The sequence below is a fragment of the Pecten maximus genome, chromosome 6, assembly GCF_902652985.1.
Source record: "Pecten maximus chromosome 6, xPecMax1.1, whole genome shotgun sequence".
NCBI classification, from domain to species: Eukaryota; Metazoa; Mollusca; class Bivalvia; order Pectinida; family Pectinidae; genus Pecten; species Pecten maximus.
The window spans coordinates 18,949,249-18,971,945 of NC_047020.1; the positions used below are offsets into that span (position 1 = coordinate 18,949,249).

A 22,697-nucleotide genomic window follows, 5' to 3' on the forward strand; every position below is an offset into this window, starting at 1 on the left:
TGAATGACAATCACCTTACATGTATCTGATAACTGTATATCATACATGTGCTATCACATCTCAAATATGCCATCTTTTATGTAAAACGTACTACCAAACAAACATACCATCTCTTGTCAGACATGAATAATAAATGAATAATAAAATATTTTACTAAAGTGTCACGCATTGATCAACAATAAAATACAATTCGCAATTATAAAATGTACAAGTAAAAGTGATCAATACCCAGCCATAATTATTTGACTTATGAGACACTATGAAACACTAAAACTCATAAAATTACTCACAATCAATTGACATATAATGTGTACTCTTACAGGCCAGGGAGGATTGAAGATAAATTGAGAAGAGGTGACAGATAAGCTGTTTGACTTTGAGATTTTCAAAAAGTGTGTGACAAACAAGCTGGAGAAATCAATGTATACATTATTTAGACATGAAATAGTTTGATAATACTTTATAATCAATGATCATTGATTACCTCACTGAGACACTGCCGAAGAGTGTCGGATGACAGGAAGTTGGGTTTCCATTTTTGGAGTGCGATTTTCTTTTCCTTGACACCTGTATTTATAAAATGTATACTTCACTATAGATAGGCAGGAAATGACCATGTTAAAGCATTGAAATCATTAAGTTGACTAAATGTTTGTTTGAAATGTAAATGATTAAAATTGGTCACAGTATACTTGTAGCAAATACTATATATTTGTTGCAAATATTCATGAAATTTGGTAAAGGTGTGGTGAACGTGTTTGTTAAGCTGATTATCAGTTGAAAGAAAATACTCCCAGGAAACTAAATTTTGATTTATAGGAGAATTAATGTTATTGTAAAATGCAATTGAAAGACTGTGATACCTATATTTAATTAAGATTGAATTTATTTATGACATAATTTGACTGTAGTGTACACATGATCCCAATGGAATTTTTATTCAAAATGTCAACGATCAAGATCCCACAACTGTACCACAAACATTGCATGTATATCTGATAGATGGACATATGAAATATAATGTACTTTGCTCTACTAATCAATACGATATAGAAAAGAAAAACCCACATTTGTTTATACATCACAATATTTCAAAATTTATATCATTCACAACCGAATCAAACATGTTCATCGTTCGTGCACTGATGTACATGAATAGCTGTATTTCCCCACTGTTTTCCTATTTCCTATTATGCATACTTGATTGGGCCACACCACAGAAGAGACATGATGCATACATGTAACATTTAGAGATCCCCAAATGATTTATAGCCTTTCTATCTGATATGGCTTATGGCTATATATATATATACAAGAGGCCCAGAGGGCCTGTATCGCTCACCTGGTTTCATGAGATATGAAACAAGAATGATGCTTAAGTATATTTGTCACTGGTATTGCTATGTCAATATATCTCATAAGATATTTTGCCTTTGGACCAGGTGAGCTAATAAACAGTAGGTCTGGCTTTAAACCTTTTGTACATACCCATTAACAAGATACAACACAGCTGACACCTAGCCTTCTCATTTTGCAGTGATTATGTAACTTAACAATTCAGAATTAACTTATTTACATGCTTGTTTTGTTAAGAAATTAAAAGTACATTTTTGTATATCAATATCAGGGCATCCAGTAGACTCTCCAAAGTATGTTCTTGACTCCCCAAAATGAGATCGATCTGACTCTTGGGTGTGAAGGGACATGTCTATTTGACATATGTTTTGACCCTTCAGATTTCTCGGAGTGATTTGACTTCTGAAATTGCTAAAACTCAAGGATCAACTGGATGCCTTGAATATATCTATATCAGGCATCTGATAGCCATTTCTTTCCGACATCTATGAACATACATGTGTGAGCACCTCAGAGATGGTTAGAGTAACAGGAACATGCACACACAAACAGATATCTTTATAACATTATATGTATTAAGACATTATAGGATTCTGTACTCACCATGGTGAAACTTGAGATAGTTAACTGTGAGTTTCAGTATCTGTGACCGGTCAACTTTGTGGTTTGCATCAGAGATCCAGGGTATTTCCTGAGCTAGTACAGACAAATAACTTTTCAGTTTGTCTCGCCTGAGTTTTTCTCCAACTTTTCTGTACTGTCTACAACATTAATCAAGAGGCCCAATGGGCCTTTCAATCATCTGACTACCCTAAGTACATCACATGATGCATAAACATTAACTACACCTATATTTAATTTTTTGGCCATGTAATTACCTTAAACAGACATATTTCTCTTTTAGCCTTATTATCTGTCATATGAAGATGTTGATTTTTAGCGATATTCTAACAAGAGGCCCAGTAGGCCTGTATTGCTCACCTGGCTCTACAGCAACTTTGAAATTGATTGAGGTCATTTCTACAGATACTATGCTGATTACCACTTGATTCAAATATCAGAGTAAGCTAGGTTTGTTTATGTCAATAAATTTTCTGGTCCTTCATTCCAGCATACTATTGGCCTAATATCAGGTCTCAGAGACTCTTGGCTATTGTAAAATCATTGTTTAAAGATCTAACACTATTTCACCCCTGTGAACTGGAATGTAGGTCAAGGTCATTCATTTGAACAAACTTAGTATCCCTTCACCCCAGCATTCTACTGGCTCAATATTAAGTCCCTGGGTCTCTTGGTTATTGAAAAGAAGTTGTTTGAAGATTATAGCCTATTTGACCTCTGTTACCTTGAATGAAGGTCAATATCATTCATTTGAACAAACTTGGTAGCCCTTCACCCCAGCTTCTACTTGCTCAATATTAAGTCCCCTGACCCCTTGGTTATTGAGAGTAAGTTGTTTAAAAATTATAGTCTATTTTACCCATATGACCTTGAATGAAGGTCAAGGTCATTCATTTGAACAAACTTGGTAGCCCTTCACCCCAGCATGCTACAGGCCCAATATCAAGTCCCTGGGTCTCTTGGTTATTGAAAAGAAGTTGTTTGAAGATTATAGCCTATTTGACCTCTGTTACCTTGAATGAAGGTCAATATCATTCATTTGAACAAACTTGGTAGCCCTTCACCCCAGCTTCTACTTGCTCAATATTAAGTCCCCTGACCCCTTGGTTATTGAGAGGAAGTTGTTTAAAAATTATAGTCTATTTTACCCATATGACCTTGAATGAAGGTCAAGGTCATTCATTTGAACAAACTTAGTAGCCCTTCACCCCAGCATGCTACAGGCCCAATATCAAGTCCCTGGGTCTCTTGGTTATTGAAAAGAAGTTGTTTGAAGATGATAGCCTATTTGACCTCTGTGACCTTGAATGAAGGTCAATATCATTCATTTGAACAAACTTGGTAGCCCTTCACCCCAGCTTCTACTTGCTCAATATTAAGTCCCCTGACCCCTTGGTTATTGAGAAGAAGTTGTTTAAAAATTATAGTCTATTTTACCCATATGACCTTGAATGAAGGTCAAGGTCATTCATTTGAACAAACTTAGTAGCCCTTCACCCCAGCATGCTACAGGCCCAATATCAAGTCCCTGGGTCTCTTGGTTATTGAAAAGAAGTTGTTTGAAGATGATAGCCTATTTGACCTCTGTGACCTTGAATGAAGGTCAATATCATTCATTTGAACAAACTTGGTAGCCCTTCACCCCAGCTTCTACTTGCTCAATATTAAGTCCCCTGACCCCTTGGTTAATGAGAAGAAGTTGTTTAAAAATAATAGTCTATTTAACCCATATGACCTTGAATGAAGGTCAAGGTCATTCATTTGAACAAACTTAGTAGCCCTTCACCCCAGCATGCTACAGGCCCAATATCAAGTCCCTGGGTCTCTTGGTTATTGAAAAGAAGTTGTTTGAAGATTATAGCCTATTTGACCTCTGTGACCTTGAATGAAGGTCAATATCATTCATTTGAACAAACTTGGTAGCCCTTCACCCCAGCTTCTACTTGCTCAATATTAAGTCCCCTGACCCCTTGGTTAATGAGAAGAGGTTGTTTAAAAAGTATAGTCTATTTAACCCATGTGACCTTAAATGAAGATCAAGGTCATTCATTTGAAAAAACTTGGTACCCTCTTCACCCCAGTATGCTACAGGCCCAATATAAAATCCCTGCATGTCTTGGTTATTCATAAGAAGTTGGTTGAAGATTATAGCCTATTTGACCTCTGTGACCTTGAATGAAGGTCAATATCATTCATTTGAACAAATTTGGTAGCCCTTCACCCCATCATGCTATAGCTACAGGCTTGAAGAAGGCTTGAATGAAGGTCAAGGTCATTTATTTGAACAAACTTAGTAGCTCTTCACCCAAGCATTATACTGGCTCAACATTAAGTCCCTGTGCCTCTTGGTTATTGAGAAGAAGTTGTTTGAAGATTATAGCCTATTTGACCCATGTGACCTTGAATGAAGGTCAAGGGTCATTCATTTGAACAAACTTGGTAGCCCTTCTCCCCAGGATGCTACAGGCCTAATATCAAGTCCCTGGGCCTTTGGGTAATAAGAAGTAGTTTGAATGAAAAAGTTGAGGCCAGACAGACGGACGGACGACAGACGACGGACGACACACCACAGCATAAGCTCACTTGCCCTTCGGGCAGGTGAGCTAATATCTGATTGACAAAATCTGTTTTGTTAATAAGTACCTGGTGACTATATACTGATAAAAAGAATCTGAAAACCATTTCTATTCCACCTGAGTTTAAGTTTCAAACCTTTTTGTGGTGTCATTGTCCTCATGGTGTTTTGATTTCTTTTTGTCCCTGCCACCATCGGGACTGTAAACAAACGAATCAATGTAAATACTTATATTCAAATATGTTCGCAACAAAATTGTGAAACCAACTTTCTGAACAAAGTTAATTAGTATGTATGAGAAGTGGGAGATCTAACATCTATATTGGGTCCACTGTATATATATAAATATATATATATTGGGTCCACTGTATATATATTGGGTCCACTGTATATAATATATATTGGGTCCACTATATATATATCGGGTCCACTGTATATATATATTGGGTCCACTGTATATATATAAATATATATATTGGGTCCACTGTATATATATTGGGTCCACTGTATATAATATATATTGGGTCCACTATATATATATATCGGGTCCACTGTATATATATATTGGGTCCACTAGTACTGTATATATATATATATATATATATATTGGGTCCACTGTATATATATATTGGGTCCACTGTATGTATATATATATATATATATGGTCTACTGTATATATATTGGGTCTACTGTATATATATTAGGTCCACTGTATATAATATATATTGGGTCCACTATATATATATATCGGGTCCACTGTATATATATATTGGGTCCACTGTATATATATATATATATTGGGTCCACTGTATATATATTGGGTCCACTGTATATATATATTGGGTCCACTGTATATATATATATATATTGGGTCCACTGTATATATATATTGGGTCCACTGTATATATATATATATATATATATATATATATTGGGTCTACTGTATATATATTGGGTCCACTGTATATAATATATATTGGGTCCACTATATATATATATCGGGTCCACTGTATATATATATTGGGTCCACTGTATATATATAAATATATATATTGGGTCCACTGTATATATATTGGGTCCACTGTATATAATATATATTGGGTCCACTATATATATATATCGGGTCCACTGTATATATATATTGGGTCCACTAGTACTGTATATATATATATATATATATATATATATTGGGTCCACTGTATATATATATTGGGTCCACTGTATGTATATATATATATATATATGGTCTACTGTATATATATTGGGTCTACTGTATATATATTGGGTCCACTGTATATAATATATATTGGGTCCACTATATATATATATCGGGTCCACTGTATATATATATTGGGTCCACTGTATATATATATATATATTGGGTCCACTGTATATATATTGGGTCCACTGTATATATATATTGGGTCCACTGTATATATATATATATATTGGGTCCACTGTATATATATATTGGGTCCACTGTATATATATATATATATATATATATATATATATATATATATTGGGTCTACTGTATATATATTGGGTCCACTGTATATAATATATATTGGGTCCACTATAAATATATATCGGGTCCACTGTATATATATATTGGGTCCACTGTATATATATATTGGGTCCACTGTATATATATATATATATTGGGTCCACTGTATATATATTGGGTCCACTGTATATATATTTATATTGGGTCCACTGTATATATATTGGGTCCACTGTATATATATTGGGTCCACTGTATATAATATATATTGGACCCACTGTTTATAATATATATTGGGTCCACTGTATATATATTGGGTCTACTGTATATATATTGGGTCCACTGTATGTATATATTGGGCCCATTATATATATATATCTTGGGTCCACTGTATATATATATGGGGTCCACTGTATATAGATATTGGGTCCACTGTATATATATTGGGTCAAATGTATATATATATTGGGTCCGCTGTATATATATATTGGGTCCACTGTATATTGGGTCCACTATATATATATTGGGTCCACTATATATATATATTGGGTCCACTGTATATATATATTGGGTCCACTATATATATATTGGGTCCACTGTATATATATATGGGGTCCACTGTATATATATATTGGGTCCACTGTATATATATTGGTTCCAACGTATATATATATTGGGTCCACTGTATATATATATGGGGTCCACTGTATATATATATGGGGTACACTGTATATATATTGGGTCCACTGTATATATATTGGGTCCACTGTATATATATATTGGGTCCACTGTATATATTTATGGGGTCCACTGTATATATATATTGGGCCCATTGTATATATATTGGGTCCACTTTATATATATATTGGGTCCACGGTATATATATATATTGGGTCCACTGTATATATATTGGGTCCACTGTATATATATGGGGTCCACTGTATATATATATTGGGTCCACTATATATATATATTTGGTCCACTGTATATATATATTGGATCCACTGTATATATATATATTGGTCCACTGTATATATATATATGAGGTACACTGTATATATATATGGGATCCACTGTATATATATATTGGGTCCACTATATATATATATTAGGTCCACTGTATATATATATTGGATCCACTGTATATATATATATTGGTCCACTGTATATATATATATATGAGGTACACTGTATATATATATGAGGTACACTGTATATATATATATATGAGGTACACTGTATATATATTGGGTCCACTGTACATATATATATCTTGGGTCCACTGTATATATATTGGGTCCACTGTATATATATATGGGGTCCACTGTATATACATTGGATCCACTGTATAGATATGGGGTCCACAATATATACGTGCGATGGGTCCAGATATAGATAATGTAAAAAAAAAATACAGTTAATTGTTAAATATACACCGTACAGCAAGAAATCGACATAAGCATTTAAGTGAAGTAATTTTTGCTTTGTTTTCTTGCAAAATAGTCACTATTCAATTATATTGTCTATAACGAAATCTGATACATAGTGAAAGTACATTTTGTACATGTGGTTAGGAGTTTAAATAAATCCATCATGTTCGGAAAGTGTAGCTTTAAGAATATAGCTTTACATACAGAATGATATTTAAATCAAACATTGGTAGAATTTAAAGATTTTGGTTTTACTGTGCTCTATAATTTAAATGGCGAAATTACTTCTACCAGTTTACAACCTACTTCAACACAGTAAAGATTATGTCATTTTATGTGTGGAGCATGGAAATAGGGAAAGGAATTGAATTGAGATGACTCAGATTTTAAGGATAGTATACGTAGAGAGTTCAGTTGGAAGAGATAATTTTGTTAGGAAGGTTAATTTTTCAAATTGTTCCATCCATTGATGATCAGAGGAAAGAATGATTCATTCCTGACACACGTTCTATAGGATAATGATTGAAAGGATGTGTGATGACTTATAATGCCTAGCTTGTCTGGAGATTTAGGTGAGATACTTGATGGTACGTGATGGCTATTATTTTGCGATTTACGTCATACGTCATGGTGAACCTTGCATCCTTTCTGCTGTTTTGCAGGCTGCACCATTTGAGATGGTCAATTGTTGCCAACCGCTAGAGGTGTTTCGATAACGATTGGCAATGGAACGTGTTGAACCATTTCTAATCTGTCTACATCCTGTTTAGTCTGAATTTTCTGACAATCTTACTTCGTAGTTATTAACATCAGAACCCTTTAATTTGGAATACATATCCTATTCTGATAAGGGCCCCGTACTGCACTAGACCACAGGGGCATGTCTAGTCTTTTATTAAACAAGAGGCCCATGGGGCCTGTATCGCTCACCTGGTTGGATTTGACCAAATGTCAAAATAATGTTCATGTTCAATTCCTTTTGTTTGTTAACCTCAAACAATGCTATATATGGTTATAGTGTGGGGATCCCAACTGCTTTAAAGAAACAAGAGGCCCATGGGGCCTGTATCGCTCACCTGGTTGGATTAGACCAAATGTCAAAATAATGTTCATATTCAATTTGTTTTATTTGTAAATCTCTAACAATGCTATATATGGTTATAGTGTGGGAATCCGAACTGCTTTAAAGATTAATGAAGTCCAGACTCTCTTAGGTCTCAAAGACCTCAAGAATTGTTTTTAGAACATGCATGCATTCATCACTTTATGACTAGTAGCAATTTAAAGGAATTACCTCTATTTCCCCTATTGGGCCCAGCCCCTTTGGCCCCTCGGGGGTCAGAGCCACCATTTATGCAAAATCTGTTCCACTTCCCCCAAGGATGTTTCTGACCAAATTGGGTTCAAATCCATTCATAACTTTATGACTAGTAGCGATTTTAAGGAATTACCTCTATTTCCCCTATTGGGCCCCGCTCCTTTGGCCCCTCGGGGGTCAGAGTCACCATTTATGCAAAATCTGTTCCCCTTCCCCCAAGGACATTTCTGACTAAATTTGGTTCAAATCCATTCATAACTTTATGACTAGTAGCGATTCAAAGGAATTGCCTCTATTTCCCCTTATTGGGCCCCGCCCCTTTGGCCCCTCGGTGGTCAGAGTCACCATTTATGCAAAATCTGTTCCCCTTCCCCCAAGGATGTTTCAGACCAAATTGGGTTCAAATCCATTCATAACTTTATGACTAGTAGTGATTTAAAGGAATTACCTCTATTTCCTGTATTGGGCCCCGCCCCTTTGGCCCCTTGGGGGTCAGAGTCACCATTTATGCAAAATCTGTTCCCCTTCCCCCAAGGATGTTTCTGACTAAATTGGGTTCAAATCCATTCATAACTTTATGACTAGTAGCTATTTAAAGGAATTACCTCTATTTCCTGTATTGGGCCCCGCCCCTTTGGCCCCTTGGGGGTCAGAGTCACCATTTATGCAAAATCTGTTCCCCTTCTGCCAAGGATGTTTCTGGCCAAATTTGGTCAAAATCCAATAAGAACTTTTTGACTAGTAGCGATTTGAAGCAAATGTTGACGGACGACGGACGGACGACGGACGGACGGACGACGGACGGACGACGGACGCTGCGCCATGACATAAGCTCACCGGACCTTCGGTCCAGGTGAGCTAATAATGAAGTCCAGACTCTCTGAGTTTACAACATGCATTTATAACTTTATGACAAGTAGCGATTTAAAGGAATTACCTCTATTTCCCATATGGGGCCCCGCCCCTTTGGCCCCTTGGGGGTCAGAGTCACCATTTATGCAAAATCTGTTCCCCTTCCCCAAAGGATGTTTCTTACTAAATTGGGTTTAAATCCATTCACAACTTTATGACTAGTAGCGATTTAAAGGAATTACCTCTATTTCCCATATGGGGCCCCGCCCCTTTGGCCCCTCGGGGGTCAGAGTCACCATTTATGCAAAATCTGATCCCCTTCACATAAGAATGTTCCTGACCAAATTGGGTTCAAATCCATTCATAACTTTATGACTAGTAGCGATTTAAAGGAATTACCTATATTCCCCCCATTAGGCCCGCCCCTTTGGCCCCTTGGGGGTCAGAGTCACCATTTATGCAAAATCTGTTCCCCTTCCCCCAAGGATGTTTCTTACTAAATTGGGTTTAAATCCATTCACAACTTTATGACTAGTAGCGATTTAAAGGAATTACCTCTATTTCCCATATGGGGCCCCGCCCCTTTGGCCCCTAGGGGGTCAGAGTCACCATTTATGCAAAATCTGATCCCCTTCCCCCAATGATGTTTCTGACCCAATTGGGTTCAAATCCTTTCATAACTTTATGACTAGTAGCGATTTAAAGGAATTACCTCTATTTCCCCTATGGGCCCCGCCCCTTTGGCCCCTCGGGGGTCAGAGTCATCATTTATGCAAAATCTGTTCCCCTTCACATAAGAATGTTCCTGACCAAATTGGGTTCAAATCCATTCATAACTTTATGACTAGTAGCGATTTATAGGAATTACCTCTATTTCCCCTATGGGCCCCGCTCCTTTGTCCCCTAGGGGGTCAGAGTCACCATTTATGCAAAATCTGTTCCCCTTCCCCAAAGGATGTTTCTTACTAAATTGGGTTTAAATCCATTCACAACTTTATGACTAGTAGAGATTTAAAGGAATTACCTCTATTTCCCATATGGGCCCCGCCCCTTTGGCCCCTCGGGGGTCAGAGTCACCATTTATGCAAAATCTGATCCCCTTCCCCCAATGATGTTTCTGACCAAATTGGGTTCAAATCCTTTCATAACTTTATGACTAGTAGCGATTTAAAGGAATTACCTCTATTTCCCCATTAGGCCCCGCCCCTTTGGCCCCTTGGGGGTCAGAGTCACCATTTATGCAAAATCTGTTCCCCTTCCCCAAAGGATGTTTCTGACCAAATTGGGTTCAAATCCATTCATAACTTTATGACTAGTAGCGATTTAAAGGAATTGCCTCAATTTCCCCTATTGGGCCCCGCCCCTCAGGCCCCTTGGGGGTCAGAGTCACCATTTATGCAAAATCTGATCCCCTTCCGTCAAGGATGTTTCTGACTAAATTTGGTCAAAATCCAATAAGAACTTTTTGACTAGTAGCGATCTGAAGCAAATGTTTACGGACGGACGACGGATGATGGACGCGGCACCATGGCATAAGCTCACCGGACCTTCGGTCCAGGTGAGCTAAAAATAGCCAGAAATACCTATAATCATTATATATTAGGTATTTTTTTAATATAAGACTAGACATGCCCCTGTGACTAGACCGACAAGTGATCATGACTATAGGCCTTTTTGAATTCCTTGATGGTAAGGGATGACACTTTGAAACTGTGCCTCAGGAAGCCTAGGGTAAGGGTGGAATCTACTGTTTTGCTGATATTAAGAGCGCAGCTCATCGCGCCCTTTCGAAGCTCTCTTTAAGACAACACGTGTATAAGCTATATTTCCAATCAATTCTTATATAATACCCCTTCAACTTTGAAATTGTGTCCCGCGGGAAAAGTCGCGCGCCTCCAGTAGAGGCAGCCATGTTTGAAATCTTGTTCCCTACACGATGAGATCTGAATTATTTCTGTCTCGTCGAAATAAATAACTGAAAGTTAGTTCAAATTACTTAATTCTTGACATATCCGCACAACCCATGTCAAAGGCCTGATTCATTTAAAAGTTACCATTTCTATTTTTCTTTTGGCTGACGAGGTAAATGTATTTTGCGAATTTGATTGGCTTGAGATATTTCGTTAGTTACCTAAATTTATCTGAACCCTCCCAGTTTCGATGCTGATCAAATTGGATGCGAGAGTAGAATGACATTTTATTTTGCTGCATATGTGCGTTATATAGAACAGTTTTTAATTGTATTATCATTAGAAAACAGCATTGTAAGCACAACTTTCCAGGTTACAACCGAAAACCCTGAAATATTACTGAGTTGAACATCCCATTCAGAATGATGCTGTTGTCGTCAAGCGTGACGTCATAAGAATTCAACGTCAAAGATTTCGCCAATGATTCCCGCGCTTTCTCAACGCATATATTTTAAGAGTTTTTCGTCTTCCAGATGTCTGTGAAATATGTGATAATTTAAGGGAAACGATTCAATATCTTCTGTATTTTCTAAGTGGGTATAGATTAATTGCATTAACTGCAGTAGTTGTTGCATTTTTTATTATAAAATTTTATCAAAACTTGTATTTTATTAAGAAAACTTCATAATTAAAAAAATCTTACTGTGTCGACCTCTTTACAGTTTACACCCTAGCCTGACCTTAAATTACTAGATATTATGATTAACAAGGCATCGTGAAAAATATAGCACAAGTTACCATTGTACAGTGTGTATCAAAACATTTATGTGAATGAGGAGATTCCATTCTGTTTGTATTAGTCTAACTTTCCAAAATCTATTTGATGTTCTATTAAAAAACTTCCACATTATAGTTCTCAATGTCTAATAATGATTAACAAGGAATCGTGAAAAATATAGCACAAGTTATCATTGTACAGTGTGTATCAAAACATGTGACTGAGGAGATTTCATTCTGTTTGTATTAGTCTATCCAGAGACGTGTATCTTTCCAAAATCTATATGATGTTCTATTACAAACTTTCACATTATAATTATCATTGTCTAAGCATACAGGACGTTATGTATACCAAAATTTCCAGGAGAAAACAGACTTTGTAATTTGTTTCTTTGTGTGGAAAATGAACCTGTTTTTCACAACTTGTCCAATACGCACTCACTTCAAATTAAAAACCTCAATGTTTATAATATATCTCAAATAATAGTCTAAGTGAGTGATTTTGCTTCTTGTTACTTCAACCACGGATTTAGATATACATACTAATATATGTCCGTGCTTCAAAAACAATACAAAAACAGATCCAAAACCCAAATTATGCATAAAACAAAAGATAATATACATTTACGTTGCAAGTTTTAATTGTAAATAGTTTATATAGTGATATGGTTGCCTTCTAGCCCTTTAGCTCGGTCTGTAAAGTGACTGACTTAGTAAAACCGGGGGTCGCGTGTTCGATCCTGGAAGAGACTTCTTGCTTTTCTGTTATTTTTGGTGCCGTTGACCACTCCAAGTGCAAGCTTTAGAAAATGAGAGGCTTCGTTGGGGATAAAACCTGGGTTAATGTGTGTTCGAGATGAACACGTTTGAAAAGTGAGAATAGTGTGGCAGGTTTTAATTGTAAATAGTGTACATAGTAATACGGCTGCCTTGCTTCTAGTGTCGGTGATGAGGGATTTTGCCTTTAGCTCAGTTGGTAGAGCGGCAGGCCAGTATAAGCAAGGGTCGCGGGTTCGATCCCCTGTGGCGGCACACTATATTCGCTTTCCTGTTATATATATCATGACAATCTTGTATCGTCTGCACTTTTACGTTGTTAGTAGCATATGCAATGTGGCAATAGAATAATGATGCCATTATGCAGTGCACATGTCATCACGGATATGATATACATTGTATGTGATCATCTGGAATCCGACAATGCAAAGTGAAGACAATGCTAGTCAGATCAGGACAAACAATAAGAATTTCAGCCGATATACGTATAGCATCTTCGCTAGCCAAGGCTTCTGATTACGTTACACTCCACGAACCCTTGGCAGATATAGGCGTCAGTCCTGGCCCTTTAGCGGTGATTCAAAATTACCACCCTTCACGCATGAAATTTTCGACCAATCAAAACAAGCGTTACCGATTTACTTCATCGGTGATGTTTACAAACACACATCGAGGTTTGGTGTCATTTCGATGAGATATGTGATCAATGACTTATATGAATTGATCAAACACTGCGAATGTTCCCCAAAAGATTGTGATTTTTGTATTTAGGTAAAATGCCATGACATAGTCGGCAATGTAGCTCTGTACTGGGTGCCACATTTTTTGTTTACTGCGAAACCAAGCCAGAATGTAAAACGCGATTTGATTGGGTGCCCTGGGATTCCAGGGCGCGACGGTTTGAACACGACTATATCCGTCAAGGGTTCGTGGAGTGTAACGTAATCAGAACCCTTGGCTAGCGAAGATGTACGTATAGATGCAATACATTGTTAATTTTACAAGGTGTTTACATGTTGTTGTTTTTTGTTTTTGTTTGTTTGTTTGTTTTTTTTTGTTTGTTTGTTTGTTTGTTTGTTTTTTGTTTTTTTTGGAATGGGGGATGTATAATTTACAGTCTATATGTATTGGATTAGGACCTATTATTGGCCTATTTTGAAGCATATTTTGCAGACTCAATGTGTCATAATTTCTAAAAATTCTAAAAATCTGAACATTCTCAGGTCCCTGTGTTTCCTTCTTGATTAACGGCGAGTCGGGTGATTATAACTGCGCTCTTCTAAGACTTTGCCTTCATTCATATTATCAATGTGTAACATCACAGAAGGAGTTCACAACAACATCAAGTTCTGTTCTGTTTGCAAGATATATTCGACAACCGCGATGATATTGACATTTGGGGACGACGCTGGCATGGGTTTAAGAATAGTGCAAAGAAGCGACGAGTTTGAGTATGAAAATAAGAAACTCCAAACATACAGTTATAATTACCTACCTGTCGGCATCACTCATTCTCAGATGAAAACATGAGACGTAGTTAATTACTCTCCTAGTGCAAACGTCGCAAAGACCATGATTATTGGTTTGTCAACACAACGGTATACCGGTGCACAGTTAAAAATGGCCCCAATAAAACGGTCCTGTGTAAAAACAGCCAGGCCGGTAAAAAAGTACACGATCATTTAACTGTATATGTGTAGTGGGTTGTTTACTACCATCTTCAAGATATTGCTGTACGAAATTGTCATGGTACCAAAATATCCGTATACATGTCAGTAAAATATCCATTATTATAGCAGAGACCTGTATAGACATGTCAGAAATTGATGATAATTAAGGGTTAACTGTAATATTTTTTTACGTTATTGAGCAATAACACAAAAAACTGGGGTGTACTCTTTTCATAAACCGCGAAGATTTATGTTATGAGATGATAACATAATTTTTTGAGCCAATGAAAATGCTTGTTACAAGCAAAATTAAATTATTATATTATCAATAAAATTATCTATTCAATGGCCACGACATTATTTTTCTATAAATAACAATTATGCAACATCTTACTAATTTTCTATTATAACGGACCGTATATAACAATGTAACATCTTACTAATTCTCTATTATAACGGACCGTATATAACAATGTAACATCTTACTAATTCTCTATTATAACGGACCGTATATAACAATGTGATATCTTACTAATTCTCTATTATAACAAGCCGTATATAACAATGTAACACCTTACTAATTTTCTATTATAACGGGCCGTATATAACATCTTACTAATTCTCTATTATAACGGGCCGTATATAACATCTTACTAATTCTCTATTATAACGGGCCGTATATAACATCTTACTAATTCTCTATTATAACGGACCGTATATAACAATGTAACATCTTACTAATTCTCTATTATAACGGACCGTATATAACAATGTAACATCTTACTAATTCTCTATTATAACAAGCCGTATATAACAATGTAACATCTTACTAATTTTCTATTATAACGGACCGTATATAACAATGTAACATCTTACTAATTTTCTATTATAACGGACCGTATATAACAATGTAACATCTTACTAATTCTCTATTATAACGGGCCGTATATATAACAATGTAACATCTTACTAATTCTCTATTATAACGGACCGTATATAACAATGTAACATCTTACTAGTTTTCCATTATAACGGACCGTATATAACAATGTAACATCTTACTAATTCTCTATTATAACGGACCGTATATAACAATGTAACATCTTACTAGTTTTCCATTATAACGGACCGTATATAACAATGTAACATCTTACTAATTCTCTATTATAACGGACCGTATATAACAATGTAACATCTTACTAATTTCTATTATAACGGACCGTATATAACAATGTAACATCTTACTAATTCTCTATTATAACGGACCGTATATAACAATGTAACATCTTACTAGTTTTCCATTATAACGGACCGTATATAACAATGTAACATCTTACTAATTCTCTATTATAACGGACCGTATATAACAATGTAACATCTTACTATTTCTATTATAACGGACCGTATATAACATGTATTACTATTCTATTAACGGACCGTATATAACAATGTAACATCTTACTAGTTTTCATTATAACGGACCGTATATAACAATGTAACATCTTACTAAGTTTCTATTATAACGGACCGTATATAACAATGTAACATCTTACTAATTCTCTATTATAACGGACCGTATATAACAATGTAACATCTTACTAATTCTCTATTATAACGGACCGTATATAACAATGTAACATCTTACTAATTCTCTATTATAACGGACCGTATATAACAATGTAACATCTTACTAATTTTCTATTATAACGGACCGTATATAACAATGTAACATCTTACTAATTCTCTATTATAACGGACCGTATATAACAATGTAACATCTTACTAGTTTTCCATTATAACGGACCGTATATAACAATGTAACATCTTACTACTTTTCTATTATAACGGACCGTATATAACAATGTAACATCTTACTAATTTTCTATTATAACGGACCGTATATAACAATGTAACATCTTACTAGTTTTCCATTATAACGGACCGTATATAACAATGTAACATCTTACTACTTTTCTATTATAACGGACCGTATATAACAATGTAACATCTTACTAATTCTCTATTATAACGGACCGTATATAACAATGTAACATCTTACTAATTTTCTATTATAACGGACCGTATATAACAATGTAACATCTTACTAATTCTCTATTATAACGGACCGTATATAACAATGTAACATCTTACTAGTTTTCCATTATAACGGACCGTATATAACAATGTAACATCTTACTAATTTTCCATTATAACGGACCGTATATAACAATGTAACATCTTAATAATTCTCTATTATAACGGACCGTATATAACAATGTAACATCTTACTAATTTTCTATTATAACGGACCGTATATAACAATGTAACATCTTACTAATTTTCTATTATAACGGATCGTATATATAACAATGTAACATCTTACTAATTTTCTATTATAACGGACCGTATATAACAATGTAACATCTTACTAATTCTCTATTATAACGGACCGTATATAACAATGTAACATCTTACTAATTTTCCATTATAACGGACCGTATATAACAATGTAACATCTTACTAATTTTCCATTATAACGGACCGTATATAACAATGTAACATCTTACTAATTCTCTATTATAACGGACCGTATATAACAATGTAACATCTTACTAGTTTTCCATTATAACGGACCGTATATAACAATGTAACATCTTACTAATTCTCTATTATAACGGACCGTATATAACAATGTAACATCTTACTAATTTTCTATTATAACGGACCGTATATAACAATGTAACATCTTACTAATTCTCTATTATAACAAGCCGTATATAACAATGTAACATCTTACTAATTCTCTATTATAACAAGCCGTATATAACAATGTAACATCTTACTAATTTTCTATTATAACTGACCGTATATAACAATGTAACATCTTACTAATTTTCCATTATAACGGACCGTATATAACAATGTAACATCTTACTAATTCTCTATTATAACAAGCCGTATATAACAATGTAACATCTTACTAATTCTCTATTATAACAAGCCGTATATAACAATGTAACATCTTACTAATTTTCTATTATAACGGACCGTATATAACAATGTAACATCTTACTAATTCTCAATTAATTACGATCCATTGCATTCGTTTATTAACGTTTGTTCTTTTCTATATGCCGATTTCGATACTTAAAACACTGAAGAGTTCCAATATTGGAGAATAAACATTAACACTTGCTCTATAAATCGTTCTAGAGCACCCGACTACCCTAAATCAATAATTATGAAACAGGTAAGAGCGCGAAGGTAATTGTATGGGAACAACGAAAAGTGCTGTACATTCTTACGAAAATGACAAACATCGTCAAAATTACTTTAAAAGTAGTCAATTAATCGGCACTTCGTCAATTAAGACCAGTTTATAACGCCGTTATGTAACCATACTTGAATAATTAGAAGAATGTACAGCACTTTTTCTCGGTTTCTTAGCACGATGAATAAGTGCATTATATTTGTTTGTACGACAAAATACGTTGGTCGGGTGCTCTGGCCATAGTTATATTACCGACCAAGTGTTAATGTAGTCCTTCGTGCCGGTCACGTGACCACGCGAGAACAGGAGGACCGACGAAAACATCGCGATAAAGACGTTGGACACCTAACATTAAAATCCGATCAAGAAAACAAACAGAACTTACCGGGAAATAATTAAATATTGAATTTATATAAAAACATGACGATTTTGGTTCTTTTTGATTATAAATCCAACATTAACCCACATGCGTATATAACAATGTAACATCTTACTAATTTTCTATTATAACGGACCGTATATAACAATGTAACATCTTACTAATTCTCTATTATAACGGACCGTATATAACAATGTAACATCTTACTAATTTTCCATTATAACGGACCGTATATAACAATGTAACATCTTACTAATTCTCTATTATAACGGACCGTATATAACAATGTAACATCTTACTAGTTTTCCATTATAACGGACCGTATATAACAATGTAACATCTTACTGGTTTTCCATTATAACGGACGGTATATAACAATGTAACATCTTACTAATTCTCTATTATAACGGACCGTATATAACAATGTAACATCTTACTAGTTTTCCATTATAACGGACCGTATATAACAATGTAACATCTTACTAATTCTCTATTATAACGGACCGTATATAACAATGTAACATCTTACTAATTTTCTATTATAACGGACCGTATATAACAATGTAACATCTTACTAATTCTCTATTATAACAAGCCGTATATAACAATGTAACATCTTACTAATTCTCTATTATAACAAGCCGTATATAACAATGTAACATCTTACTAATTTTCTATTATAACTGACCGTATATAACAATGTAACATCTTACTAATTTTCCATTATAACGGACCGTATATAACAATGTAACATCTTACTAATTCTCTATTATAACAAGCCGTATATAACAATGTAACATCTTACTAATTCTCTATTATAACAAGCCGTATATAACAATGTAACATCTTACTAATTTTCTATTATAACGGACCGTATATAACAATGTAACATCTTACTAATTCTCAATTAATTACGATCCATTGCATTCGTTTATTAACGTTTGTTCTTTTCTATATGCCGATTTCGATACTTAAAACACTGAAGAGTTCCAATATTGGAGAATAAACATTAACACTTGCTCTATAAATCGTTCTAGAGCACCCGACTACCCTAAATCAATAATTATGAAACAGGTAAGAGCGCGAAGGTAATTGTATGGGAACAACGAAAAGTGCTGTACATTCTTACGAAAATGACAAACATCGTCAAAATTACTTTAAAAGTAGTCAATTAATCGGCACTTCGTCAATTAAGACCAGTTTATAACGCCGTTATGTAACCATACTTGAATAATTAGAAGAATGTACAGCACTTTTTCTCGGTTTCTTAGCACGATGAATAAGTGCATTATATTTGTTTGTACGACAAAATACGTTGGTCGGGTGCTCTGGCCATAGTTACCGACCAAGTGTTAATGTAGTCCTTCGTGCCGGTCACGTGACCACGCGAGAACAGGAGGACCGACGAAAACATCGCGATAAAGACGTTGGACACCTAACATTAAAATCCGATCAAGAAAACAAACAGAACTTACCGGGAAATAATTAAATATTGAATTTATATAAAAACATGACGATTTTGGTTCTTTTTGATTATAAATCCAACATTAACCCACATGCGTATATAACAATGTAACATCTTACTAATTTTCTATTATAACGGACCGTATATAACAACGTGATATCTTACTAATTCTCTATTATAACGGACCGTATATAACAATGTAACATCTTACTAATTCTCTATTATAACGGACCGTATATAACAATGTAACATCTTACTAATTCTCTATTATAACGGACCGTATATAACAATGTAACATCTTACTAATTCTCTATTATAACGGACCGTATATAACAATGTAACATCTTACTAGTTTTCCATTATAACGGACCGTATATAACAATGTAACATCTTACTGGTTTTCCATTATAACGGACGGTATATAACAATGTAACATCTTACTAATTTTCCATTATAACGGACCGTATATAACAATGTAACATCTTACTAATTTTCCATTATAACGGACCGTATATAACAATGTAACATCTTACTAATTTTCCATTATAACGGACCGTATATAACAATGTAACATCTTACTAGTTTTCCATTATAACGGACCGTATATAACAATGTAACATCTTACTAATTCTCTATTATAACGGACCGTATATAACAATGTAACATCTTACTAGTTTTCCATTATAACGGACCGTATATAACAATGTAACATCTTACTGGTTTTCCATTATAACGGACGGTATATAACAATGTAACATCTTACTAATTCTCTATTATAACGGACCGTATATAACAATGTAACATCTTACTAGTTTTCCATTATAACGGACCGTATATAACAATGTAACATCTTACTAATTCTCTATTATAACGGACCGTATATAACAATGTAACATCTTACTAATTTTCTATTATAACGGACCGTATATAACAATGTAACATCTTACTAATTCTCTATTATAACAAGCCGTATATAACAATGTAACATCTTACTAATTCTCTATTATAACAAGCCGTATATAACAATGTAACATCTTACTAATTTTCTATTATAACTGACCGTATATAACAATGTAACATCTTACTAATTTTCCATTATAACGGACCGTATATAACAATGTAACATCTTACTAATTCTCTATTATAACAAGCCGTATATAACAATGTAACATCTTACTAATTCTCTATTATAACAAGCCGTATATAACAATGTAACATCTTACTAATTTTCTATTATAACGGACCGTATATAACAATGTAACATCTTACTAGTTTTCCATTATAACGGACCGTATATAACAATGTAACATCTTACTAATTCTCTATTATAACGGACCGTATATAACAATGTAACATCTTACTAATTTTCCATTATAACGGACCGTATATAACAATGTAACATCTTACTAATTCTCTATTATAACGGACCGTATATAACAATGTAACATCTTACTAGTTTTCCATTATAACGGACCGTATATAACAATGTAACATCTTACTAATTTTCTATTATAACTGACCGTATATAACAATGTAACATCTTACTAATTTTCCATTATAACGGACCGTATATAACAATGTAACATCTTACTAGTTTTCCATTATAACGGACCGTATATAACAATGTAACATCTTACTAATTCTCTATTATAACGGACCGTATATAACAATGTAACATCTTACTAATTTTCTATTATAACGGACCGTATATAACAATGTAACATCTTACTAATTCTCTATTATAACAAGCCGTATATAACAATGTAACATCTTACTAATTCTCTATTATAACAAGCCGTATATAACAATGTAACATCTTACTAATTTTCTATTATAACTGACCGTATATAACAATGTAACATCTTACTAATTTTCCATTATAACGGACCGTATATAACAATGTAACATCTTACTACTTTTCTATTATAACGGACCGTATATAACAATGTAACATCTTACTAATTCTCTATTATAACGGACCGTATATAACAATGTAACATCTTACTAGTTTTCCATTATAACGGACCGTATATAACAATGTAACATCTTACTAATTCTCTATTATAACGGACCGTATATAACAATGTAACATCTTACTAATTTTCCATTATAACGGACCGTATATAACAATGTAACATCTTACTAATTCTCTATTATAACAAGCCGTATATAACAATGTAACATCTTACTAATTCTCTATTATAACAAGCCGTATATAACAATGTAACATCTTACTAATTTTCCATTATAACGGACCGTATATAACAATGTAACATCTTACTAATTTTCCATTATAACGGACCGTATATAACAATGTAACATCTTACTAATTTTCTATTATAACGGACCGTATATAACAATGTAACATCTTACTAATTCTCTATTATAACGGACCGTATATAACAATGTAACATCTTACTAATTCTCTATTATAACGGGCCGTATATAACAATGTAACATCTTACTAATTTTCTATTATAACGGACCGTATATAACAATGTAACACCTTACTAATTTTCTATTATAACGGACCGTATATAACAATGCAACATCTTACTAATTCTCTATTATAACGGACCGTATATAACAATGCAACTTCATACTAATTCTCTATTATAACGGACCGTATATAACAATGTAACACCTTACTAATTTTCTATTATAACGGACCGTATATAACAATGTAACATCTTACTGGTTTTCCATTATAACGGACGGTATATAACAATGTAACATCTTATTAATTCTCTATTATAACGGACCGTATATAAAAATGTAACATCTTACTGGTT

At 34.2% G+C, this 22,697-nt stretch overlaps 1 protein-coding gene across 2 annotated transcripts in view; it reads right to left on the reverse strand.

Annotated features, from left to right (window-relative positions):
* Window positions 1-14,696, reverse strand: part of LOC117329147 (hypoxia-inducible factor 1-alpha-like) — a 32,222-nt gene extending 17,526 nt beyond the window's left edge. For both annotated transcript variants that reach the window (XM_033886900.1, XM_033886899.1), the window contains exons 1-4: window positions 14,616-14,696; window positions 4,690-4,752; window positions 1,960-2,117; window positions 485-567 (exon numbers count right to left, since the gene is read on the reverse strand). In XM_033886900.1, coding sequence (XP_033742791.1) covers window positions 485-567; window positions 1,960-2,117; window positions 4,690-4,752; window positions 14,616-14,632 — 321 coding nt within the window. In that variant the 5' untranslated portion in view covers window positions 14,633-14,696. The remainder of the gene's footprint in view (window positions 1-484; window positions 568-1,959; window positions 2,118-4,689; window positions 4,753-14,615) is intronic.
* Window positions 14,697-22,697: the final 8,001 nt, after the last annotated feature.